We start from the raw sequence: 26378 nt of genomic DNA on the forward strand, positions 1-26378 counted from the left end.
CGGCTGGGGGTGAGGAGGCGCGGCTGGGGGTCAGGAGGCGCGGCTGGGGGTCAGGAGACGGGGCCGGGCATAGTCACCTTTGTGTTTTCGGAGGAGCAGCGGGCTGCATGAGGAACCCCCTCCGGCTGCAGGCGACAGGAGAGAAGAGATGAAGACAGCAGAAAAGCCCAGAGGAACAGGCCACACCCACAGAGCCCCGCCCACACACACAGAGGGGGAGAGAGAGAGAGGACCAGAGGGAAAGAGGAGGAAAAGAGGGAAAGAGAAAAGAAAGGAGGGGGTGGGCAGAGGTCGAACCGCCACCGAAGGAAATCGCCACCCGGTCGTGACGAGAGATGAGAAACGCTGAAGGGGAGCAGCGCTCTCTCCCTGTGGGTGGGACGGATGCATGAAGACGCCAGCCCATGCCCACGGGAGGCGGAGCCTGGGTTTGACTGGCAGTGGCAGGAGGAGGTGGAGCCTGGGTTTGAGTGACAGTGCTGGGAGGAGGTGGAGCCCCGGTTTGAGTGACAGTCTTTGGAGCAGGCGGAGGCCCGGTTTGAGGGGCAGAGGCGGGAGGAGGTGGAGCCCTGGTTTGAGTGACGGTGGTGGGAGGAGGTGGAGCCCCGGTTTGAGTGACGGTGGTGGGAGGAGGCGGAGCCTCAGTTTGAGTGGCGGTGACAGGAGGAGGCGGAGCCTCAGTTTGAGTGGCGGGGTGGGCGGGGACTCACCGATGAGCTCCAGGATGCTGCCGCTGCGGGCGCGGCTCTCGGTCTCCTCGCGGGTGATGCTGGCGCGGGCGATGCCGCCGGGCGTGATGAGGACGTGCAGCAGGTCGGGGGGCGGGGTTCGGAAGGCCTGCTGGAGGAGCTCCAGGGCGGCCGTCACCACGTTGTGGTCCCGGTGCTGCGTGTAGTGCAGCGTCAGCTCGTACACCTGGGGAGGGGGCGGGGAAAACGCAGGCCACGCCCACCATCACTAAACGCACAGATCCCAGCTCAGCGCGATGGTCAAGCTGGGGGAAAGCTTTAGCATTCGCATTTTCACAAAACCAAATAACCTACAATGTAAAGTACGTCCATTTTAATCACACTGTGCACTACATATAGCTGCTGCTGTCATTGTCATCAGCTAGCTAGCTGTGACAGGGCTGTACCTAGATGAGCTAGCATGCACCGTGTTTTGGGGCGGTACCTGGATGAGCTAGAATGCACAGTGTGATTGGGCTGTACCTGGATCAGCTAGCATGCACAGTGTGACAGGGCTGTACCTGGATGAGCTAGAATGCACAGTGTGACAGGGCTGTACCTGGATGAGCTAGCATGCAGAGTGTGACAGGGCTGTACCTGGATGAGCTAGCATGTATGGTGTGACAGGGCTGTACCTGGATGAGCTAGCATGTATGGTGTGACAGGGCTGTACCTGGATCAGCTAGCATGCACAGTGTGACAGGGCTGTACCTGGATGAGCTAGAATGCACAGTGTGACAGGGCTGTACCTGGATGAGCTAGCATGCAGAGTGTGACAGGGCTGTACCTGGATGAGCTAGCATGTATGGTGTGACAGGGCTGTACCTGGATGAGCTAGCATGTATGGTGTGACAGGGCTGTACCTAGATCAGTTAGCATGCACGGTGTTTTCGGACGGCACCTGGATGAGCTGCTCGGGCGTGGGGGCGATGTCGGCCTCTTTGCGGGTCACCCCGAAGCTGCCCTTCAGGCTGGTGTCCTTCACCTGCTGCTGGAGGAGGGGCATCAGGTAGCGCAGCGTCAGCAGCACCCCCAGAATCAGAGGGCTGGGGTGCTCATCGTCCACGGGCACCAGCAGCCCTGAGAGGGACACACACACACACACACACACACACACACACACACACACACACACACAGGGATACACGCACACACACACACACACACACACAGAAACACAGAAACACACACACACACACACGGGGATACACACACACACACACACACACACAGAAACACACACACACGCACACACACACACACACACACACAGAAACACACATACACGCACACAGAGAAAACTGTCAATGAAGGAATCCTGCACATGCTACCCATAAAATGCAATCCATTGATACAATTTTACGGAAGAAAACCCAGAAAACCACATCCACCACAAACACAGGCACTAGCACCATGAGTTTCTCAACTTTTTAGGGTTTTCCCAAAGTAAAAATATAATTATGCACTCTGAAACCCATGACAGAATTAACACCAGTGTTTGTTACAGAGTAATGAGCAGTGTAATATCACTGAATCAAGGTGTATGGTTTACACTGGTCCTCTTATAACAGCAGTTAAAATCCATGACCTACACGACACAACATAACATCACATAACATAACATAACATAATGACGAGAACTGGCCATTCAGCCCAACAATGCCTGCCATTTTCCTGACAACAGCTAACAGTCTGCATGACCGTACATCCAAAGGGAAGGTTTACAGTGTCCTGTGAGAATGCGGACAGACAGAGAAGCGACAAGAGTGTGTGCGAGTGTGTAAGTAAGCGCGTGTGTGTGGTAAGAGCGGGACTCTCCCTCACCCAGCAGCACGTTGAGCAGCCAGGTGTAGAAGTAGTGCGTGCGGCGGGAGTGCTGGCACACGCTGACGGCCGAGCTGGCGGCCGTGCGGCGGATGGTGGGCGAGCTGGACTTCAGGTTCGACACGAAGGCCTTCAGCAGCACCTGGGGGGGGGAGGAAGAGGAGGGGGACGCGTTGAAGACCCGTGGCGAGGGGGAAGCTTTCTGCTTTAAGCATCACTCACAGTCAAAGACGCTACAATTCTTTTCCGAATATTGTACGGAAACGAGCAGAAGTATTTCTTTTTTGGATAAAAATACACCCCTTGATGCATAATGATTGTGTAATGCTGAAATCCCCATTGTATTAAGCAGTGTACTGTTATCTCCATGCATTCTGTTTTTACAAAGTTAACAGCCCAGGCACGACAGATTTAGCTTTACAGCTGTCAAACGAACAATAAAATAAAATAAAAATGGCTAGCCTAGCATCCTATTGCTGTATACTAATTGATGTCAGGCCAGTTCAGAAACATTAAAGAATGCTGCTGTTCACTGATGTAATAAACACAGGGGCTGGACCCACTGGTGGGTCACAGAGGAGAGGGTGAGATGGAGCACAAAATGACATTGAAGAAAAAAAAAAAAAACAGAAACCAATCAGATGAAACACTGCTTGTGTGACGTGCTCAGCATTGGCTGCAGTGCAGCTCTTCTGAACGCTGGCGAGAGAGAGGGAGCAGAGAGGGGCGGAGCGTATGGCGGTAATTAGATTGCACCTGCATCACAGGCCGTATTTAGAATGTTATGTAAGCGGGGCGCCGGTGAGGGGGGCTAGGCCCCCCCCCTCCCGCTCGGCACGGTCATGCATCAGTCACGTGACCACGCCCAGTATGGGGCGGAGTCTGAGAGCAACAATAACACGTCCAGATGCTGCAGCTCAGGGCTGAGGTCCCCAGCCAACTACAGTACAGAGGAGCCAAAACACAGACACACACCCATACACACACACACACAGCTGAGAGAACTCTCACACACACACACACACACACAGCTGAGAGAACTCACACACACACATATACACACACACACACAGCTGAGAGAACTCACACACACACACACACACACACACACACAGCTGAGAGAACTCACACACACACACACACACACACACCACACACACACACACACACACACAGCTGAGAGAACTCACACACACACACACACACAGCTGAGAGAACTCACACACACACACACACAGCTGAGAGAACTCACACACACACATTCAATCACACACACATACGCACACATAGCCACACAGTGACTCTCTCACTCACGGAACACACACACATACACAGCCACAAGCACACATGCACACATTCATGCACACAGCCACACACTGACTCACTCACTGTCTCACTCTCTCTCTCACACACACACACAAACATACACACTTTCAGTCTTGCACCAGCTGACAGAGAGCTTTTATCCTCTCTTGGGGCAGTTACACCCTGAGGACCTGAGTAAAAAACAAAGTGAAGCTCTGTGTCTTCTGGAGTTTCCGTGGATACCTCCCCATTCCGAACTCACAGAGGACCCCAAAGCTTTTGGACAGCGCTCCATGCTGCTTTAAACGACTTGATGAAATAACAGCACTTTCAGCTCAAAAACAAGCCGCCACGCCCGCCCCCCCGGCCCCCATCATACTTTTGCAATTCGGTAATTTCCTCTGCAAAACAACAGATCTGAACCCATATGTTCCGTTCTGCTCGCCATAAACTGGTCAGTACACCGCTAGAACACAAAGGTCACGCTGGAAATCTGTCCGAAGCACAAGGCTAAAAGGCTCATTCCCACCATGACAGAGAGAGGCGCTCCTTTACCTTGATCTCCCCGTCGTTGGCGAAGTGGCCGAAGGGCGCCATGATCTTGGGGATGGCGGCGGCGAGGGTCTCCTGCACGCTCTCCTCGGGCCTCCTGCTGATCCGGGTCAGGCAGGGGAGCAGGTTCACCAGGTAGGGCCTGAGAAACGGGCCTCAAACTGTCAGTCACACACACACACACACACACAAGACCAATGGTCCTCACAAAGTCAGTCACACACACACACACGCGCACACAAGACCAACGGTCCTCACAAAGTCAGTCACACACACACACACGCACACAAGACCAACAGTCCTCACAAAGTCAGTAACACACACCAGGCCAACAGTCCTCACAAAGTCAGTCACACACACCAGGCCAACAGCCCTCACAAAGTCAGTAACACACACCAGGCCAACACTCCTCATACTGTCAGTCACACACACACAAGACCAACGGTCCTCACAAAGTCAGTAACACACACCAGGCCAACAGTCCTCACAAAGTCAGTCACACACACCAGGCCAACAGCCCTCACAAAGTCAGTAACACACACCAGGCCAACACTCCTCATACTGTCAGACACACACACACAAGACCAACGGTCCTCATAAAAAAAAGTCAGCAGCTTACCTGCATTTCTGTGGGCGCACCAGGTGAGAGAGCTCAGCGAATCGCCACAGGGCAGCTCTCAGGCTCCGGGAGGCGCCATTCTGCAGGGGAATAACAGGGTCTGCTTCAGCCAATCAGCGGCCACCACGTCCTCACTCACTCACTCACTCACTCACATAGCAACACCAGCCAAGAGGCCTTAAGCTCTGCAGGCACCTATTCAGCCCATTTTAATGTTATCGGCTGGCACTTTGTAAGTGTTTTACAGGCCACAGGTCCCCAGTACTGGTGTGGTTTCAGCAGATGTGCCAAGACAGGACTGAGTAAAGCATGAGCCTCTGGGACTCTACAGGGCTCAATTTAGTGCAAACAAAGCCAAAGCAATAGAGCAGCTGCACATCTAACTAACGCAGGCAGACGTGCCTTTCTGCAAATGCCCCGTCATGAAATCGTTTTCTATCAATCGCTTCTTGCTCTCAAAATCTTAAATATCTTGCATCCTTAAAACAGATGCAGTTCAGTGAGACATTTCTTACAGGTAATTTTTTTCCCCCTTTTTTTACCTGCTGCATCCAAGCGACAGTCCTACTATTATGTTTCACAGTCTGTTATGAGGGTCCAGTATAATAAACCACAAGCAGACAGTGTTCCCCAGTGCAACAGTGCATGATATTATAGCCTTGTTACATTATAAGCACCCAGTACTAAGCTGGAAATGATTTATATCTGTTTTGTACGCTAGAGTGCACACAAACTCACAAGAGACACATTTAGCCGGTGAGCTGCTTGTACGATAGACATCAATCCCTTCAGAGCATGCAGAGGTGGGGACTAGATGAGGCATAGAGCTGTGAAAATACCGCCAAGGCGAATTATGACTTTTGAGTGCGTAAGCACATCCCAGAAATGGGCGTTTCTAAGGTACAGTTTGTGTCTGTTCCAGCTCTGTCTCCAAAAAGTGAAAAGCGGGTAACATCATGTCCCTTCTAGCTTTTACAGAAACACATTCCAGCACTGGTCTTATTTCAGTGTGCAGGTGTACAGTCAGATGTCTAACACACACCCACGTACATCCACGAGAGCCAATGACAAGCTAGAGATTGGAATTCACGTCAGCGATTGGCTACTTTTCCAATGACCACGGCTCTAGCACCACAATACACAAACAGTCCCATTGCCACAGGCAAGAATGTATTATTTCACTTGTTAAAGAGCATTCAGACTCATGTATGTTTTCTGAACAGGTAGACTTGTGCAGGTGAACCGGTGAGTGTTTCTGAAAGCAGAAAGCACACGTCTTCACCTTCTTTATCTCCTTATAGAGCTCGAGCTGCAGCCGGGGAAGGTTGGAGTCCATTAGCGCCTGAGGAGGGGACGAGAACGAAAAAGCATTAATTACCCACAACACCCGTAATTACCCACCACACCTGCATCTGTGTCCAACGGCACTGCCAAAAGAGAACGACAGGCAGGTGAGGTAGACTGACAGGTGTACAGCGATTAACCCATGCTGTGAAGCAGAAGAAAAAAACACCCAAAACAAGACCTGAACAGACATTACTGATGAGATTCAAATGCTTTTTAAGACTTTTTTCAGAGCTCAAATTCTCCTTTTAATGATGGAAAGCAGATGGAAAAATGTATCAACTGGAAAACCCATTGTACACATAATCGTAACGCATAATCTACTTAACCAAGTGAAAAAGAACAAAAATGATGTGAATTATAATGTTTTAAAAAAATCATACGGACTTGGAGACTCCATGGAGAACACGTCATTTACACCTACACGTTACGGACTTGCAGAAGTCTGCAATTGATGTAGAGACAGAATCCTATCAGTCGTTGAAGCTAATGCCGTTAGCCAGCCTTCTCATCAGCAGAAAGGGGCTCATATATGGATGGTATTACTGCTGCCTATCTTTCTAACAAGCCTGTGCATGTTCAGCTGCGACTAAGAGTCAGATTTTTTCATAACCTGCCATCTCTCAACCATTACAGATGCAAATTTTTTTTTTCTCACTTTTACACAACCTGAATGCTCACCAATACAAAGCCTGACAGAACCAACAACATTCCCAGCCAACGATTTGAAAAGCAAAAAGGATGAAGGGAAATGCAAATTCAACAGCACCACGTGCTGCTCACAAGCTTGCCATCAGTTACTGCAGTGGTTCCTGACGCCATTTTGAATGTGCTTGCAGTTTAAGTTCCACCAAGCCAGTAACACAGCGTACTGCTTATACCGGTGTTATTATTCAGCTGAATCTGCTGGTCCGCGAAACAGCAAATGGCTAATAGGCCCATATTTTACTTGAAATGCTTCATGTATTTGAAATTGTAGAGGACTGAGGTGCAATTTATTTGACAATCTTAGAAAGTAAACTAACTAAAATAAAGCTTTTCTTTCTTTTTCTTACCAAAAGCTGAGAGCTTACAGCTCAGTCCGCTGAAAGTAAAACCTGTGTCACTCTGTGACACCCTATTGCAGTGTTGAACTGCTCAGCAACATATTAATTAGACTCTCCAATTGAGGCAGAATTATTTAAATGTGCTGAAACACTTTAACACTGCAATACATACTTACAACGGCCAAGTTTTCAATGTGGCCAGAACAGCGACGCTACCCACCCTTGTGACATCAAGTTAAACAAATGAACAGGTTTAATCAAGTAAAACAGGTATAAGCAACTTCGTTCACTGCAGCCAAGACTCATCTCAGAGACCAAGTACCAAGTGCTCGAAGAATGAGCAAGATGTTCACCACAAAAAAAATATCTACTGTACTACTCTATACAGGAAGCTCAACATCTGCCGGAAGGTTACCTGGGTACCAGTGGGGTCCCAAACAAATCACTACATGTAAGGGGACATATGCTGACTATAGATACCACTGCACAGCCAATCTGCATATCTAAACATGAACACTAGGTGGCAGAACACTTGTTACTACCAACAAACCTAATGCAATCTGACAGTTTCAGAAAGACATTGTCTGAAAAAAGGAAAAACCGACAGACAGCCATCTACAGACAGCTATAGAAAGAATGCAGATGTGGAAGGAAAGACAAGGGAGACACACCAGGAGGCGCTGTTCTTACTTTAATGATTTTGTTCAGGCACTCGTCGGCCACCATCCTGACGTCGGACTCTCTGTCGTCGCTGCAGAGCAGAAACATCTCCATGGCGATGCCCAACAGTTTCTGGAACTCTGGGGAGGTCCTGATCCCAGGACCATAGGGAGCAAGAGAGGGGGCTTCACAGTCACTCCACACAGACCTGCGCCAGCGTCCGGCTCAGAAAACTACAGGCCCATCTCTCCGCTCAACACTCATTCTAAACTTGATGTGTTGACAGCACTAATCCACCAACAATAGCCCCCAAACAAGTCAAGTTTATGTAGAAGCATAGAGGACTATACAAACCACAATGTTGGAATGTGACCATCGCATTGCACACTAATTTTCATGATTTTTATGAATTGTGTTCTGAAATCGGGCATTTGTGGGTAACTGTAACTGTTTAGCAGTAGACCGCCAATAATTTTGGAGAAGATGGCTTACCTCAAAGACTGCGCTACGATGTTTTCACATATTGTCAAACAATGAGTGACTCTGTCCTTTTTGGTGGTGGCAGGGTCTTTCTTCCTATTGGACAGGAATAGAACAGGAAGAATTAAAACAGTAAACCAGGATAAAATGCATCACAAGGGAATGGGTGGACTGAGATGCATTAAGCAACTATGTCACTGTATCATTTCCACTCACTTACATACAGGGAAAGACTCTTTGTCTCATTCTTCTCATACACTTCCATAAAGTTCTAAGGCATGGACCTAGAGAAGCAGTATGCTGGCATTAATAAACATGGTTGATCTGTCGTCACATTTCTCTGGCTAAGCCCGGCTGCTGCTGCCACTCTTCTTCAACCATATAGAGGGGAGAAAAGCCAAGCTCATAAAGCTAAAGTTAACATCAGAAGAGGATTAGACCGACAAAACAGACTCCTCTCCCCTGGTGGTCCATCTTACAGCTGCGGCTGCAGGCCCATCTGACTCGCATCTCCGTAAAGAAGGAATGAAATCGGTCAAAAATGTGCCTGTGTCCGTGTTTTCTCTCCAAGGAACTGAGAGAAAGGGGGCAGAGGCAGCAGCACTCAGAATCCAGTCTTGGAACAGTAAGGGGCTGCAGAGGAAAACCACTATAAGACTACTGTAAGTGCAATCTTCTACAAGAAGCTCAAAATGTGACCAAAGGTGCTGATTATGAGAATGAAAAGCTGAGTTAAAAGAGATGCAGAGGCGAAGGAAATGGGGGCATGCAGTCAATTCTCTGAAATGTTTTGTGTGCTTTGCTGTGCTTTCCTTAACTGTATGGCAGGTTTTAGCAGCAAGGTGCGAGGGGGAGGGGGCCTAACAGCTCCTTGTGAATCAGAACATGGGACTTCTGAAAGCACCAGGGGGTCCCTATTCCTGCAAGCAAAGCCAGCTTCTCTTCATGGGGAATCGTGCCACCTGTCCAGCAGCTTCTACTTCCATTCACTTACCTGCTATTTTTACGACAGGCAAAATTCCGGAAGACGTTTCCAGTTAGGTACCAATCAGCTGTCTAATAAGTTTATGAGTAGAACGTGGGCCAAAATGGCCTGACTTCAATCTTCATGAAGCCCCTCTCCCCCACCATGAGCTTTACCTCACGGGAAATGTTTGTTCATAATTGAAGGGATCAGGGAGAGACATTTTCCGGTTTAATGCGTACCAATATTCAAAGTGTAAAAATCACACTGACTTTTGCATTCCAGTCTGTTCAGTGTCTGACAAAATTGAAAATTGGATAAACAAGTCTTTGAGTCTAAGAAATACAGATACAATACAAAGACATGTCTGAAGCTGGTTTATTTGTTCATCTGTGGCCATACAAACTTCTCACTCAGATTATTAATTCAACATGTTGATTACATTTGACTGATTATTTATTCAGTGTGCTACTCCCAGTCCTGGACAAATTTGTTTAGTCAGGTGAGGCTTAACCGAGTTATCTCGTAATTTACTGCATTTAAATACTAGAAAACACAAATATAATTGACAATGCAATACAACTAGCTACCTTTTCAAAGTACAAAAATATCCCTTTAATTTGCACTACCTAAAATGGCACAGCAACTTAAGTATTCATTATTTAAAATGCATGATATCTTAACATCTAGCAAAATATCGAGTTTGATAAGACATAAAACTAAGAGAGGGCTATTTGGGGAAAAACCGGCAGCGTCAGCAGTCGGGACCCGAACCAAATAGCAAGAGTTAGGGAACACCGCAATGGGCGAAAAAGTGCATAGCTAACGTTACATTCATTGCACCTGCAGCCCGCAGGCAACAGGTTCAGACAACCCAACGTCACACACAGTCCAACAAGTGTCGTCCTTGACAGGCACTTATCAGCAAGCTAGCAAGTAAATGGGCGACATATCAACATAATATTGCATGCTTGCAAGCTTGATAGTAAATTCCATATCATCTTGTTTTTGGCCGGCCAACCAGCTAGATGGAAAGCTGGTCTTGAAACGCCAAAGCAACATATAACATCTGATCAACTTTCTGCCACTGAGATATGCACCTAGCTACAGCATCAAATAGCTAACTAGCTAACTACGCTAACGTTAGTTAGCTGGATCACCATGCGTACAAATACACTTTCTTTAACTTGCTCATGTTAGCAAATGCAGACTATGCCTAGTCGCCTTGTTTCACTCCAGATACCGTGCTATCTGTTGTAATTTGATAATACGATAAACCATCAATGAGTAATGTCGAGCTAGCTAACTCGGTAACGTCACAAACGGAGTGGTGCGCCACAGCAGGTCCACACAGCTAACATAGGAAGAATTGGGGACAAGTCAGCCCTGGGAACGTCCTGTCAACTGACAGCGATCTGCAGCTAAGCTAAATCCGCCTCCATTACCTTCCCGGTTCCTCACCTTGATTCACGATACTTACTGTTTCTGTACAAGCTCCTCTGCCAGCGGTAGTCCCTGTTGTTGCTGGAAAGACTTGAGCGACTCGAAGGCCTTCATCAGTTTCTCCATGGTGGCCATTTTAACGGGAATAATATTTACAAATAATAGCAACAAGCAGCAGGGAAATCGAACACAGCTAGCTAACGTTAGCCAGCCAGCTGTCTAGGAAGCGGGCGGCCGCGGTGCGTCGCGGCGACGGCTTTAACCTCGCAGCCCTCTTCCTGACACCTGGAATTCTCTAAACTTCTGTCCAATATTTCCTTCAGATGAATGGGACGTAGTTGGTGATGCGATATCCAAAACTGTAAGCCATCTTTAATGCACACTACCTCCCTCCTCCGAGCAAGGAAGTGAAAGCCCAAAAAGCGTGGAGAAAGACGCACTGCTGGAAGCCAATCAGCATCGATTTTGGTTTGATTGACCGCCGCGCTGAGCAATGAAACGCGCAGCGGCGTCTTTTGCCGTAAGAAAGGAGGCGGGAGTTGTTTATTTACTCCCACAGTACATGAAGCGCCTGCAAGCGGGGAAATCATATGATCTTGGAATGTGGGATACACGATTGCAGAAATTATTGCCAATGAAAACATGGAAATGATGTCCTCTTCTATTATTAAACGGACTACAGCAGAGAGAGAATTGCAGTGCATGTTAAAACTACAGATTGTCAAAAATGCTTATCGGAGAAAGCTTAATTAATTTAGCCACTGCTCTGCTAATTTAACACAATTTGATATCGTGTTTACAGACATCCATTTTGAATACCATTGACTTCATATATCTGCGGCGTAACACGTTGTGAAATGTATTATAAGGTACAAGCCTTTATGCCTTTGCATGTTTTCCAATGAATAACTGGCAGTCAAGCATACTTATTTAACATTTTTGTGACGTAATACGATGTGAAGGCCAACAGCATCATATACTGAAACAGGTGCACGCACTTCCGTAAAATTTCTTACAAGAATAATTGCGTGAATAGCCCAATACAAAATAAAATTGATTTTAATATTATTGTTTAATTATTTATTTTTGTGAAGCAAACACGGATGTGCATATTTGATCCTGCATGTTGAAGACTGACAGCAGTTTTTAATGTTTTATGCATGTATTCAGGTTAAGAACATCAAATGTTTTAAATCCTTAATAAAAAAAAGAAAAGAATATAGCATGAGACAGTACATTTATACAAACGGCAGTGTTTTATTTCATAATTACAAATGTCATATGGTACAACACCCAGTGATAGAACTTGTACAAGAATTACATTGACTGCAGTGGTCGAAAGACATGACTGTACAACTACAAAATTGGTCACCTTGCATTAATAAAGGCGGCATCCAATATTTCTGATCTGTTGGCACCAGAATATAATTTACAAACAAGAAACCTGAAAGTTACTACCAACACATGCTTGATTAGGAAAACATTTTTAAAACAGGCATTAAAATGCACTTTGTGCAAACATTCAAACTGATAAAGGTATTTCCTTGCCAGCTAAATACGAACACTGAATGTGGTTGGTTCCATTCGCCCACTAATCTTTTCTTTCTCCAATTCAAACCAATATTTAAAAACAAATAAATCAGTAGAGGTCTGGTCACTGGGACTCAGGTAAAGTCTTTCTACTGTAAGTCACATAGGAACAGCCTTCATTAGCCACAGCTGTTTCCCTTTTGAATGCTTCATTTCACATTATGACCAATGAGTCCTGCAACGCCTCCTATTCCACTTGCAATCACCATAGTGCAAGAAACCCATCTCAGCTCTTACAGCCACCAGGAGGAACCCACATCAGTTCAATAAGTTGTGTTTAGCTGCAGAAAATAGGCGGGAAAGCGTAGCCCTAACTGAAAAGGGGTGTTCTCATCCTGCCTGACAAAAAAAAAGCTTTAAACAGCTTTTAAATAAAATAATAAAAATTTAAAAACTACACTGGAAAAGCGAATGTATCAAATGACAAATCCAAATATTTGTAATAACAGATTTCACACAAATGCATCTGAGATGGAGAGAAGAAACAAACAATAGTGAGAAAGGCAGGACTTGGGCACCCCTGAATAGAAAACACTTAAGTTCTCAGCAAAAAAAGAAAAGGCAACAGTGTTCACAACACCACACAATGTACAGAAATCTAAGCAAGCCCTAACAGCGAGCTTCAACTGTGGTTCTCATGTTACGTAATGATGTTTACCGCAGAAAGATGACTGTCTCTGCCCAGCCTCTCTCAGCACGAAAAGCGATCTCTTCAGCGAAGCTTTGAGAGCAGAGCAGAGCACCGCAAGCCAGAACTTTCACGAACGCCATTTACTTTGGCAAATTTGCACTCTTACAAGGGAATCGATCTTTATCTTTATGTGAGGACAAGTTTCACAGATGTACACAACACCCAATCATTAGACGACCCCTGACCCCACCCCACCTTCCACACTCGTTAATTCCGGACCAACATATTCATAACAATCACTGGTTAAAAAGGAAGTAAGACAAGGGCCTTAAGGCAAAGCAGGGCCATGCAATACAATTCCAAAGCATGGGAGTCCATTTTGTTTCATAGAACCTTCATTTGTCACTAAAGTCCTTAATGCCTTAGTGACAAAGAATGAAGAGGTAACCTTTACTGCTAGAAGTGCTGTTAATTTTTTTTGTGAGCCTGATTGCAAGCTATCCAATGTTCTTCATTCCCAGGGGTGATAGGGGGTTGCTTCTGCATGGGACCAGTGGGGGGAAAGACTAATGCGTCTCTTCTTTTCAGAGACAAATTCTCATCTGCCAATGTACTGTAGGTGCTTCTTGAACCCGGCGAATATCAAATACCGTTATTTGCTAAAGGCATACTAACATGGCACATATAATGCATCATGCTATTCACAGTTCTAAAAAAGGAAAGAAAGCTTACATCAACAGATTTAAGCAATAGTATTTCATGTGCATTCTATGGGTCAATATTTTCCATAAAATAAAATAAAAAAAATGAAAATTAATGTCAACTTGGTAGCACTCCAAAATATAAAATAATATTAGCAGTATCTGCTTTCATCAATTCACTCTCAGCCACACTGTGAAAATCAGTTTTCCTGTCAACATAGTTTACCCTGGTATAACAAAGTGCAAGTTACACAACACTGTGGTTTCTGTTATTTGAAGTTTTGTTATAGTAAAGTTACAGTCAACAAGGGATTTACAAATATGACAAGGCATTCAAATGGCCTCTTGACAAAGTATCAGAATAGGTCTTTCTGTCAATTTACCACAAATGGAAATAGTTCAATTGAACAGACACTGCACAGTACAGTGCCACACTTCTCTACGGAGCATTATTTATCCATTAAAACAGACTGACAGGATACAGTGTCCACTTAAGAGAATGCAGAACAAGGGAGGAAGAGACAGAAAATGAAAATTAATCTTCAACATGAATAGCATGGACAGAAAAACAAACATTTTGATATTAAATTAAGTTTTAATATCACAATGTTGGAAGATGCATATTTTCAGGAGTCTATTACTTTAGTTCAGGTGACCTCAAGTTTCTTCTACAACTCAGACTCACTGCAGAAATAAAAAACTGTGACTTTTTAACATATCCAATGTGGGGTTTTCACAATATAATTCCCCCCAGTCTTAATATAGTAGATACAAATTACAGAGGAGAAAATATAGAAATTACACTACAACCAACAGGGAATATGAACTTCTGTTGGGGGTTAGCATCAGATCTGCATTCAGAAATAAAGCATCAAGCTCATGAACATCAGCGTAAAGCCACTTCTGCGTGACATCCAATGGGAATGTGGCCCAGTGGCTCCTCCCATTGTTACAACAAACAAAATGGCCCCGCGCAGGAAACATGCTAAGCGGCAAAATGGGTTCACATGTACTACGTAATGTACGGTGACGTGAAACCACTGAAATTCCAAAACCCCATTCAGAATTACACGTAGTTTCAAAATATGTCTGTGTTGATGTCTCTGAAATCATTTTAACTGTTCCAACGGGGGGAAAAGTGCAGCCAGTTGTATCATTTTTGTTGTCATATCTACTCTCTGGCCCTTGTCAACTGTGAATATTGTACAGGATAAATGTGTATGAATAAGGTTCTGTTCCATTATATTAAGGCAAGTCACTCACTGAAATGTATGAAGGGAAATCTAGGCACCAGTATATCCCAAATCTTACCTCTAAACTTCACACAACAGACTGGAATGTTATTTATATATTAACCTGTCAGAGCATTTGCTTCCAACACTTGGTTTAAAATTTTCTTGCAAGAGACATTTTCATCTAAAGACCTATAGCACACACACTAATGGAAAATAGTAAATACTATTAATGAACTTAAAAAATGTGACAGAGGAAGCTCATGTTTTTAGCTTGGTGAGAGAATGCCCTTTTGTCTACCTAACTGAGCGTTACACATGTCCTGGGTTTTTTAAAGAGATTATATTTCTGGTGGAAATTGAGCAAATAAACACTCCTCCTTTCAACACAAAAGCCATCATTTAAACAGTTCACATGACAATGCGTGACAAAGTCGGACGTGTCCGCAAGCACATGAAATCAACTCCACTAAAAGAAAATGTAACAGACAATTTAATGACCTTGTTAATAACAATAAAACTAAACTTTCCAATGGTTGTTGGATAAAGGTCTTCCCTCTGAAACATCAGCGAGTTTCTTATAATTCTGTCTCTCTCCAGTAATGACCAGGGGTCAAACATATACACGTTTATTCATGTTTCAAGGGTTCAAAACAGTGTGCTTATATAGGAAGTGGGTGACATTGTGATGTCGTTGTTTCATGCCAAAACAAAAATAGGGTTTTCACCTGCTAAGAAAACACTCAGCAGTGAAAGACAATTCAGACCTGGCCAGGGGAATCGACAGTCAAATCATCCTGCTCTTCTCTGACTCTTAAGACTATTGGGGGTGCCTTAAATAGAACTCTTTAAGGTTGTCAGAAAAGTTTGTTAGCAGGTCTTGCAGCTGTATGTATGATGTACTAATGCTATGTCTGCAAAAAAATATGAAACAAGACAAAGACATGATGCCCTACGCTACATTTAAAAAATAAGATTACAGTTACCATACTGTGCTTCTTTAAAAAATCCTTAAATACACATTTTTTTACACTCATTCTGAAGGAGAAAAAATATGTATGCATTCAAGTGGTACTTTATATGGCTTTTTGTACAATACAACCTTTAGTGAAAATATACATCTAGACATAATTCAAGTAAAAATGTACAAAATATTTAAACTCATACATTTTTTTCTTTAATTATAATACACTTTTAATACAATTCATAAATACAGTGAAACATTCATTTTGTTAGGAATTGCGATGTTTGGCGGACAGAGTGGTTTAAATTCGGGAGGGCCCCTCTTCCTCGTCACTATAGCCACTCTTAAAACAGACCTAAAAATGGGGAGACAGGGTTACCACCCTCACAGAGAGGTGCAGCTCTCACAACACTGACCAGCACACTACTTGACCCTTCTGGGGAAAAAAGAAAAATGTTTTTAAACTGTTGTGTCACTCTGTACCTCTTAAAATTTTATAAATTTATTTTACTCCAGATGCCCCACTGACTTCTGTTCCCATCAACATCATGAGGTTATATCCTTCCACTTCAAATCCTTTGATATTCATTAATTTTAACACATCACACACACACACACACACACACAAACACATATTCTTTTCCAGTTATTATTCACATATATAATATACATTATTATATATTATTTACATACATCATGTCATGCGTACAGATGCACACACAGTATACTGTATAAACTCCCAATTAACATTTTGTATAATATAACAGAACCTCAGAAGTATGCACCTCAAAGTTAGATAGACTGGGTGATTTGACTTCAATTTTCAAAGTTATGAACATTTTATAGTTCTGGACAACTCCCATTATACCTCGGAGGTTCAAGTGCAGTGGTAACCAACCCTGTTCCTGGAGATCTACCATCCTGGTAGGTTTTCACTCCAACCCTAACAAAGCACACCTCATTCACCAGCTAGAGTGATTGTTGAGCTGCTAATTAGTAGACTCAGGTGTGCCAAAGGTTGAAATGAAAACCTATAGCAGGAGTGGCTGACCCTGGTCCTGGGGAGCCGCAGGGCCTGCCGGTTTTTGTTTTCACCTTAAATACGACAACCACTCACACCAAAGAAACCAGGTGAGGTGACTTAACCGTGTAATCACCTGCTTTAACTGATCAAACAAGTGTCGAGTAAAAACAAAAACGAGCAGACCCAGGGGCTATCCAGGGCCAGGGTTAGTCACCCCCCTGACCTACAAGGCCTCCAGATCTCCAGGAACAGGGCCCGGCTTCCGCCGCCACCGCCGCCGCCGCCGCCGCGCTAGTGTAAACAAAACATCGTCGCTACCGCCTGCGTTCGCCATCTGCACTCACCTCTCTCCGAAAGAGCCTGTAGAAGAACCCTCTCTTTGGCGGGGGGTTGGGTCTATTTACATCCAGGTCCGAACACAAGGCGCCGTCCGTCTCATACACGTTGATCTCTTTGAAGCACTCCATCTCGATCATCTGCCCGGGAGAGGAGCCCGATCATTCGCATGCTATTAGCGTCTTAGCTATTAGCGTTAGATTAGGTGTTCATATCAAAGCGATAAGTGTTTGTGAAATTGAGTTATTCAAATTGTGTGACATAAATACCAATTTCCCCATGAGAAATAATAAATGTATTGATGATTATTATTATTATTATTATATTAAGTATGTGTATTGAGTAATTTGTCTTTACTTGTATATGGAACAATTTAAACGCCCTATCTTGAAATGTTTTTTGATGGTGCAGTACCTCATTTTGCCAGGGGATGGAGACACTTCCTGTGACAAATTTGTGGTAGAAGTCATCATCCGTGGGATCCAGATTGACTCCTTTGACAGTAGAGAACTGTTCAATGTCCAGGACGTCTTTGCAATAGACTGCCCGTGGCTGAGGGGTGAGAGGCAATCCATCAATCAAAAATGCACGCACACACACACACACACACACACACACACACACACACACACACACAGACTGCGCAGCACACGTCATGTGCAGGAACTGACAGAGGACGCCATGAGCAGCACTCACATCGGGGATGAAGGGCGGGTCCAGCATGTTGGCTTCCAGCCTCTTGAAGTTGATGTTCTTAAAGATACGGTGCTGCTTCACCTCGGCCGCGCCTCGACCCTGACACCCCAGCCTCAACTTCGGGTCTTTGGCCAATAGCTGCCGAGACATGGGGTCACGTGACCATCAGCTCCAGGCAACAGGCTCTCGGACCAGTGCCCAGGATTGATATTTACACCGCAGGCACTTCACTTTGATTTTCTATTTCCATCTAGTTCACCAGCACCATCAAAGAAACACCAGTCTAATCTAATCAAAGTTCATTTGCCTGGTGTTACGTTGGAAGTCGTGACTTTTTTTTTGGTACGCAGAGAACAGCAAAACAGCCAAAAAAGGAAAACAGACCAATATGAAAAGGAGCATAAACAATGCACTAGGTATGGAGTGTGCCATTTTGTTTGTTAAAAAAACATTGTAACACAGAGCATGCATAAAAATAATACACTCTAAAATATAATTCAATTGGTCCACTTGTTCACACCTCTTCTCTATTACATTTTCTAAAGGCATACGATTTTTTTCCTTGCTTCACTCCTGTGTTTACAATCAAAAGAATATTTTTTGTATCTTTACACAACTTTGTGCATCTATTGCGGCAAATACTCTCCCGCCGCGTAGCTCGATGGGAGGCTGCCTTCCCCCTTCAGCAGATTGGGGACGTAGCCTAGAAGACCTCCAGGCTGCGGCCTACCAGCCAACCCCCATGGCAACAAAAGTACAAAGGTTTTATAATACATTCAAGGTGAAAATCCTGCATAGTATGCCTTTAAAAAAGAACAGATACATATTTTAAGGAGATGTGCAATTTTCCCGCTCTTTTTGACAACAATTTACACAAAGTTTTGTTTTTAGGTCAAGGAAATGGCCTGAGTTGAGGCCACTTATTTTGGTTGCATTTAAACTGCCCTTCGAGTCAAATTTAATTTTCCCCTTCCAACATAAATCTATAATAAGAAATGTCCGATATCTATCTCAAGATAAGGCCAGTGACCTCAACGTTTTAGCAAATCCCATGAGAGTCTTTGGCTCTTGTACACCAGAGGTCAAACTATTCCATCCTGCCCCACAAGCAGCATTCTTCTGATTCATTCTTTCCTTCATCTCTTCATCACCCTTTCAATACACCCTTCATCTGCTCCATCACCCCTTCATTCTGCACTTCATCTCTCCATCACCCCTTCATTCTGCACTTCCTCTGCTCATCACCCCTTCATCTGCTCCATCATCCCTTCTTCACACTCCTGGTCTATTGCACTGACTATGCGGTTCCAGAAGGGTACAGTAGCCAATGAAGAGTGCAGAGGGTGTCACAGAGGGGACACGGGGACGCGTGGGTTGATGACACGGTGGTTAGACAAAAACAAAAAAAAACATCCCAACGGACTTATCCATCTGGACCACTTCAAACTTCTGTTTAAAGCGGGACATGGGAAAGGCTGAGGGTTATATACTCCTCCAGTGACAACAAAGCGCCACAATGCAGTAGTGCTATAAAGAGAATCGCTTCCGCAGAAAGTGCCACGCACAGGAGGCTATTCTTAGCCCTAAACTTGGACAGGACTGACGTGCGGTCGAGACGGGCCTCTGTTCTCTTTTTTAGCTTTCAGCGAGCGCCCATGGAGCGTCAGGGACGCCTCGTGCTCGACGGGCGCTCTACGAGATGGTCGGTGAACGCGGGGCTCACCATTCGGCAGATGTCCTTGGCCTCCTCCGAGAACTTGTCGGAGTACTCCTCCTGGTCCTCGCGCACGCGGCGGTCCACCTCCTCCCGCTTCACGCGCTCCTTGCGCCTGCGGAAGGGGGACTGGCCCTGGATCATCTCGAAGATCAGGCAGCCCAGACCCCACCAGTCCAGGCTGAAGGTGTAGCTCTCGTTCTGGATCACCTCGGGAGCTTTTGGGGAAGAAGGGGGGAGAGAGAGGGGCGGGAGAGAAACGGGTCACAAGGCGGGAATTACGGTGAAGAAGAGGGGCGCGAGGCGTCCCGCGGGCACAAGGGTTCTTATTTAAGATGCACGAACACACCCTCTACTGTGCTGGGACAAGCTCATGGCCCGAAGGCACACTTCCTGGGAAAGCTAAGCTGCAGCTGGAAGAAGTGCTGCATGGCCAGCAGGAGGCGCTGTCCCTCCGGGAAAAGCAGATATCCAGTGGCACAGCATAGTGACCAGCCCCGTTGTGCTTCAGAAGCTGCCAACCTTCGGATGAGACGTTTAAACCTGAGGTACTGACTCACTGCAGTCATGGAAGATCCCACAGCATTTTATTGTGGCGTAGAATGGAGTAGTAGCGTTAACACCAGGGGTCTCGCTCAATTCAAAACCATGGGGTCATCTCGCTCAATTTCGCGCGATGCTAACTCTCTGCCTTCAGCCTCTCTAGTCCTCCCCCCTCAATGACGGCCACGCGGTCCTTCGCATTCCCCGCGTCAGCACCGTGAAGGAGAACAGAGTTCCCCGTAACCCGTCGGACTAAACAGAGGTAAAATAAACCTAAAGTAAATAAACCCATCCACTGAATGTTCTCTTAAGACTGCGCGTGATGGATGCTAGCAGGACGTGCGATTGAGGAACACCAGTGTCAGCGAGGCGGCAGCGGTTTGTACGCAACGCGGCTGGAACCTCCCCCTTTCCGCGCCATGCCGTTGAACGCAGATATAGAAGAGCAGAAAAAAAAAGCAGCAGGGCCTGGATGAGGCCTCTGTTGGCGACCGCTCTAATTACGGCCTGGAACAATGAAGCCATTTCCAGGTCCGAAGCTGTAGAGGAACCCGAGGCTCCCCTTGGAGAGAGGCCAAACTCCCATCACTCTACATAAAACACACGGTGGCCCTGCCCCCAGATCATATGTTTCCTGGAAAAAAGACCTGCAGTTGGCTGTCACCTAGTGTTGTCATGTGCCTGAATGCCAATGTGGGACTCACCCATGTACCCAACCGTGCCCACCCTCCCTCGTATCGTCTCCCCCTCCGGGATCTGGACCGCCAGCCCCAGGTCAGAGATTCGGATGTGCCCTGGAGAGAGAGCAGGGGGGAGAAAAGGAGACAAGAGGGGGGGGTCACAGGGCTGTGGACAGGGGGGGGTCCAGGGGCTGCTACGACAGTGTCAGGGACATTAACAGTCGGGCAAATCCACAGGCTTAATCACACCTCCTTTTGAATGGCAAAGAATTTACTTTGAGCTCAAAAAGGCCTTCAAAGCTGTAAGCAAATTAAATCTGCGGAATCTGAGGAAGACTCAGAAACGCAACATAATGCGATCCAGGTATAAATCTGCACGTATTATAAAGCTTATTGGTGTTTTTAATGCTATTCAATGTAATGTATAATCAGTGATATTCAGTGTGACTTACCACGGTCGTCCAAAAGGATATTTTCAGGTTTCAGGTCCCTGGTGGAAAAAATAATAATAATAATTGAATGCATGCCATTTTACTTTCAGTCCGACTTTGGGAGTTAAAGTGAGTAGGACAATCAACAGAGCGTTCTCAGAGAACATAAAATGACAACAAACTGCTTCATGCAGGTTCTGATGCCTGAGGGAGGCCTTGCGGTGTCTGCAGCTCACTATGTGATGTAAGCACGAAAAAATCAGCTGAACAAGAAAAGTTACATTGTGAACCATAGAAGAAGAGCCTATACTTCAAGCCTCGGGGTTGGCATGTGGGCGAAGGAGTGGATGTGAGAAAATCAATCATGAGACATTGTGGTGTGGTATATATACAGTACATATATATATTTTATTCTTTGACCAAAATTATGACAAGTCATAGGACGAGTGGTGCTGGGGGAGAAGGATCTATATCTCCTGTTGTGACCGCAAGGACATGGATCCCATTTAACCCTTCATTTTTCCATTGAGCGACAACTCAACGTGCTGGAGCAACACAGACAAAATGGCTGCCCCACAGAATGTGGGCTGCAGTCCAGTCCGCGAAACCTTCCGGCCGCGAAAACTTCACCTGCAGACTTTACTCAGGAGCATGTGACACGACCAATTAGCCAGCATGCGAGAGTAAATTTGAGAGGGCAGTAGATTTAATGGATTGAACTGCAGCCTTGGAATTCACTCACGTCATGGACGGGCAGCGACAGTGAGGAGCCACGGTAGAGCGCCCTCTGGTGGACAGACAGAAGTTCGCGGCATACCTGTACACGATCCTCTCCCGGTGAAGGTCCTCCAGCCCACAGCAGATCTCAGCCGCGTAGAAAATGGCTCGCTGCTCGTCGAAGCCCGAGTTTCCCATGTTGTAAATGTGGAACTTCAAATCCCCGCCGTTCATTATCGTTAAAACTAGACAAAGGGCATCCTTGGTTTCATAGGCGTAGGCTAAACAAACCTGTGGGAGAGATGGGAAAAGGCAGAGAATTGAGGTGGCGCCCCCTACATGTTGAGAAGAGAAATGCAACCTGCAGAAAAGGTGGGTTACCGACATCTGATGAGGGACGAATCAATTATTGGAGGGACATTAGGGACAACTAGCACACAATTACTGTCTGTGTGAGCTGTGGTACAACTAGCACACAGATAGTATGTTGATACTGGAGAGAATTCGCACATGGTTACTGTGGTGCAGAGTTTCAAAAAATATATATAAAAACTGTCAATGAAGGGACCGTCAGTAATTGGAATAAATGTGACACACACATCAAGTGTGTGGGGAGAAAAACAAAGTCCTAACCAGATCAGAAACATTTCACTCAAAATAAATCAATAGACGATATTTAACCTTATTTAAGCCCTTTCCATGTTTCAAAGAATTGATTGCACCTTCTCCAAAGCTGCCAGGGCCCCTGCATTTTAGGATCTTCTAAAAGAATCTAAATAGCTGGGGTCTTCAATACATAGTGAAATATATGCCTGCAGCGTTTTCTCCTTGAGGGCCTATGACCTGGAGATTTTAGGCTCATGGGAATAGGAACAGGCCAGGGACACATTTTGAGCCAAGTCTTCCAGGGAACATCCTGGAAAATGTCAGCTGGGAATTTTAATTAAAAAAAAATTGTTTTTGGGAAGCGCCAAGTTAACAGACCGTCAACTACGGCAGCTTTTACCGTAACAAGTGCTACCTTCACGGGCCAGTAAGTACAGACAGAGGGCCGACTGTTAACATTGGCGGGAAAAAAGGCTACCCAGAACAGGCCAAGAATTCCTGGACGTCACTGTTTATCTTTCTACTCCGACCGCAAATAACCAGACGGATCCGTGCCACCGGCTCTCTCTCTGACACAGGTGTTGGGGGGGGGGGGGGGCGGTCGGCGAGGTACACACGCCGTGTTCCGACCCCTGGTCCCGCCGCAGGATGCGGGACGGGGGTCAGTCCGTCCCGACAGCGCCCAAGGCTGTCTCTTACGCATGACGCGCACGCGTCCTTGTGAGGAGAGCCGGCTCCGTTTAGAGGCTGTTAGGCGCGCGGAGTTAACTCCTCACAATCACCCCTGCGCAGGAGAACAGGCCACGGGCCGAACCTTCGGCACAGGCAGAAGGGCATCTGTGGAGTCGGACTGGATCAGGGGTGCACAACAAGGGCCGATCCCTTTCAGGATTCTGTGCCGACTTCAGCTCTTTATTATTTAATTAGCCCAGAGTCATGTCTCGATCTGAAATTTGCACAAGCGCCAGCTACAGCCGCAGACTGCAAGTGTTTCCTAAAGGTTTCACTGTGCTCAAGCACAGGAGTGAACCAGCCTTGTTTATAGAGCTGTCAGAGAACTCAAAACTGAGGTGACTGGTTGGAAAGCAAAAACCAGCATGTGGAACGGCCCTCCAGGACCGGAGTTGTGCACCCCTGGACTAGATAGTGCCTCAAAATCTAAAACTCCTTAGACACAACCCGTCCGAAAATATCTATTTAAATAAAAGGAAGAGGCGCGAGCGGGAAGCCGTTTCAAAGCCGCCATCTCACGCTCGGGTGCGCGTCGGCTCCCCAGGGGCTGATGGGAACATTCCACCACACCGTCGTATGAGGGACTGTGCCAGGTTTGAGTACAGTAGAGTACACTACTTGACGTTCTTTTTTTTTTTTTTGGTCGGTGCGATCGGGTCACGGTTGCTAAGCGACGGCGCGGTTGCCATGTGTGAAGGATCGCATAAGTGCGAAAAAAAAAAAAACCCCCGTAGCTAGCAACTGCGTCGGTTGAAATTGCAGCATACAGGGGAGTCCTGTAAGGGGCGTAAATTTAAATAATGAAAAAAAAGCGCAAGTTCGCAAGTCGCTTAGTCACAGAAGTACGCGAAGGGCGTGCTGGAGAAAGCTTGCAGTGAGGACGGACCGACAGACAGACAGACAGACAGACAGAGCGGGATGAGACTGAGAGAAGGCTGCTTTCTGAAAGCGCTCAGGGTTGCTTTATTCAACACATTGGAGCGGGAGAGGCCCTTTCAGCGCCAGAGTCTAATTGGCAAACTGCAGGTGTGCGGAGCGAGGGGGTTGCCAGTTAAAAGCAAGGGAGGGGATAAACAAACAAGAGGAAATGAAAACAACCTTTCGCACGCTGTAATTACGACGCTAGCACAAGCATCCACTGAGATGTCTGTTCCAAGAATGTTCAGTAAACACGGCTGCCAATTTTCTTGTCGCATACGGGCGCAAAAAAATAAAAATAAAAATAAGAAAAGAAGACCCTGTGTGAAAAGAGTGCATCGTTCCAGCGTGCACCACATACATGCCCACTTCCAAACTACGGAATGCCCCCAAAAGCCAGACGATTGTCAAGTTTTTTGTTTGACAGAACCCCAAAAGACACCCTGACAGAAAGCATCTTCTCAGTTCGAAAAAGCAACAGGGACAACGACAGTTCCGCAGGCGAAAACAGACAAAAGCAAACGCACAGTACATATTCACAAAAGGGTAAAAAAAGAAAAGAAATAATGTTTTAAAAAAAGATAGTACTTACTACAAAACTACTGTTAACTTTTTCTAAAATGCGCTTTTCGTTTAATGCCATTGCTTCACCTTTTCTCTTCTTCACCCTTTTCTTTTCCAGCTTTTTACAGGCGTACATCTTACCAGTGGCCCGGACTTGACAGGCACAAACCTGGGGAGAAGAGAGAGAGGAGGGGGAGGAGCTTTTGGTAGCATTCATATATGACAAGACAGCTTTAATACAGCCCATTGGACAAAAGTCTACCTGTGTCAGCCACTCAGAGAGAACCCACCTTCAAAACGGGTAAAATATGGTCACATGAAAAGACAAACACAGTGTACCCACCTCTCCAAATCCACCTTTTCCTAGTACTCTGTAATGTCTGAAGGTATTTTTGGTTACAGGTTGCCTATAAAACACAGAGCAAGTGAAAATTAATGACCTCAAAGAAACAAAAAACTTTTTACAAATCGTTTATTTTGCACATTCTTGCCAATTTACTTTGTCATGAATGAGTGGTTTGTGCATTTTATTTGGACCTGTGTTTTTATTTTTTTATTCTGGAAAATTCCCCATTCGCAAACTCACCTCTCCAGCCACTTCCACTGCAAGAACCGAGAGAAATACATTGTTTCTTGATAGCAGGAGAACGGTACGCCACTAAGATATTCCCGAACAATTCTGGAAAAAAAGCAAGACAGAAGCTTTTCACTAAAATGACGGGGGGAGGGGGGCAGGGAGGCAGTGTGGTAACAGAGTACAAAAAGGGAAAATACTAGTTATGACACAAACTGCTCATAATTTCAAATTTTCTGCTATGCTGAGTTGTTTCACTTCCCATAGTGGCCATAAGTTCTCCTTTATACACAACAGAAGACAAATACTGCAATGAATTACTACCCAATTCCTCAAAATTCAAAAAACCGGTAAGAAGATGCCAATCTGCATTCAGGCTAACAAACAGGTAAATCTGTGCTGTGAGTACCAGGGAGAGAAACCCTAAAAACAAACCCCATCCCTAAAACCACAGGATGTGTTACCGCTATAAGAATTAGGAGCTACACACCACCCCAAAACAGGGCCAATTGTCCCCTATAATCGTTCACTATTAAAGCCAAGAGCTGAACTCAGGAACCTGAAGTGACCTGAAGCCTGAGGTCACATGGTCTCCCGCCAGCCCGGAGAATCCCGAATCGCGTTTTCCAGCCCTGAGGAATTAGACCTGACTCATCTCAACCCACACGGCCTCCAGCAAGCGGACCGGTAACCACTCAAACCCCCAGGAGGTAAAAATATTTCCAGCTGAACATCTGACAAAGAAGGAAGAAGCAACGGA

General features: G+C 45.8%; 2 protein-coding genes across 2 annotated transcripts in view; both read right to left on the bottom strand.

Moving 5' to 3' along the window:
• Nucleotides 1–11397, bottom strand: part of LOC135258650 (huntingtin-like) — a 41455-nt gene extending 30058 nt beyond the window's left edge. The window contains exons 1-10 of the mRNA XM_064342093.1: nucleotides 11003–11397; nucleotides 8571–8654; nucleotides 8109–8229; nucleotides 6311–6370; nucleotides 5029–5108; nucleotides 4413–4551; nucleotides 2553–2694; nucleotides 1630–1808; nucleotides 711–915; nucleotides 78–125 (exon numbers count right to left, since the gene is read on the bottom strand). Coding sequence (XP_064198163.1) covers nucleotides 78–125; nucleotides 711–915; nucleotides 1630–1808; nucleotides 2553–2694; nucleotides 4413–4551; nucleotides 5029–5108; nucleotides 6311–6370; nucleotides 8109–8229; nucleotides 8571–8654; nucleotides 11003–11100 — 1156 coding nt within the window. The 5' untranslated portion in view covers nucleotides 11101–11397. The remainder of the gene's footprint in view (nucleotides 1–77; nucleotides 126–710; nucleotides 916–1629; nucleotides 1809–2552; nucleotides 2695–4412; nucleotides 4552–5028; nucleotides 5109–6310; nucleotides 6371–8108; nucleotides 8230–8570; nucleotides 8655–11002) is intronic.
• An 805-nt stretch (nucleotides 11398–12202) lies between these two features.
• Nucleotides 12203–26378, bottom strand: part of LOC135259974 (G protein-coupled receptor kinase 4-like) — a 53520-nt gene continuing 39344 nt past the window's right edge. Inside the window, exons 6-16 of the mRNA XM_064344980.1 lie at nucleotides 25631–25723; nucleotides 25388–25451; nucleotides 25073–25213; nucleotides 22325–22515; nucleotides 21529–21566; nucleotides 21101–21190; nucleotides 19863–20071; nucleotides 18140–18277; nucleotides 17858–17995; nucleotides 17452–17583; nucleotides 12203–16438 (exon numbers count right to left, since the gene is read on the bottom strand). Of these exons, the coding sequence (XP_064201050.1) occupies nucleotides 16385–16438; nucleotides 17452–17583; nucleotides 17858–17995; nucleotides 18140–18277; nucleotides 19863–20071; nucleotides 21101–21190; nucleotides 21529–21566; nucleotides 22325–22515; nucleotides 25073–25213; nucleotides 25388–25451; nucleotides 25631–25723 (1288 nt within the window). The 3' untranslated portion in view covers nucleotides 12203–16384. The remainder of the gene's footprint in view (nucleotides 16439–17451; nucleotides 17584–17857; nucleotides 17996–18139; nucleotides 18278–19862; nucleotides 20072–21100; nucleotides 21191–21528; nucleotides 21567–22324; nucleotides 22516–25072; nucleotides 25214–25387; nucleotides 25452–25630; nucleotides 25724–26378) is intronic.

This window comes from Anguilla rostrata, chromosome 7, assembly GCF_018555375.3.
Source record: "Anguilla rostrata isolate EN2019 chromosome 7, ASM1855537v3, whole genome shotgun sequence".
NCBI lineage: Eukaryota > Metazoa > Chordata > Actinopteri > Anguilliformes > Anguillidae > Anguilla > Anguilla rostrata.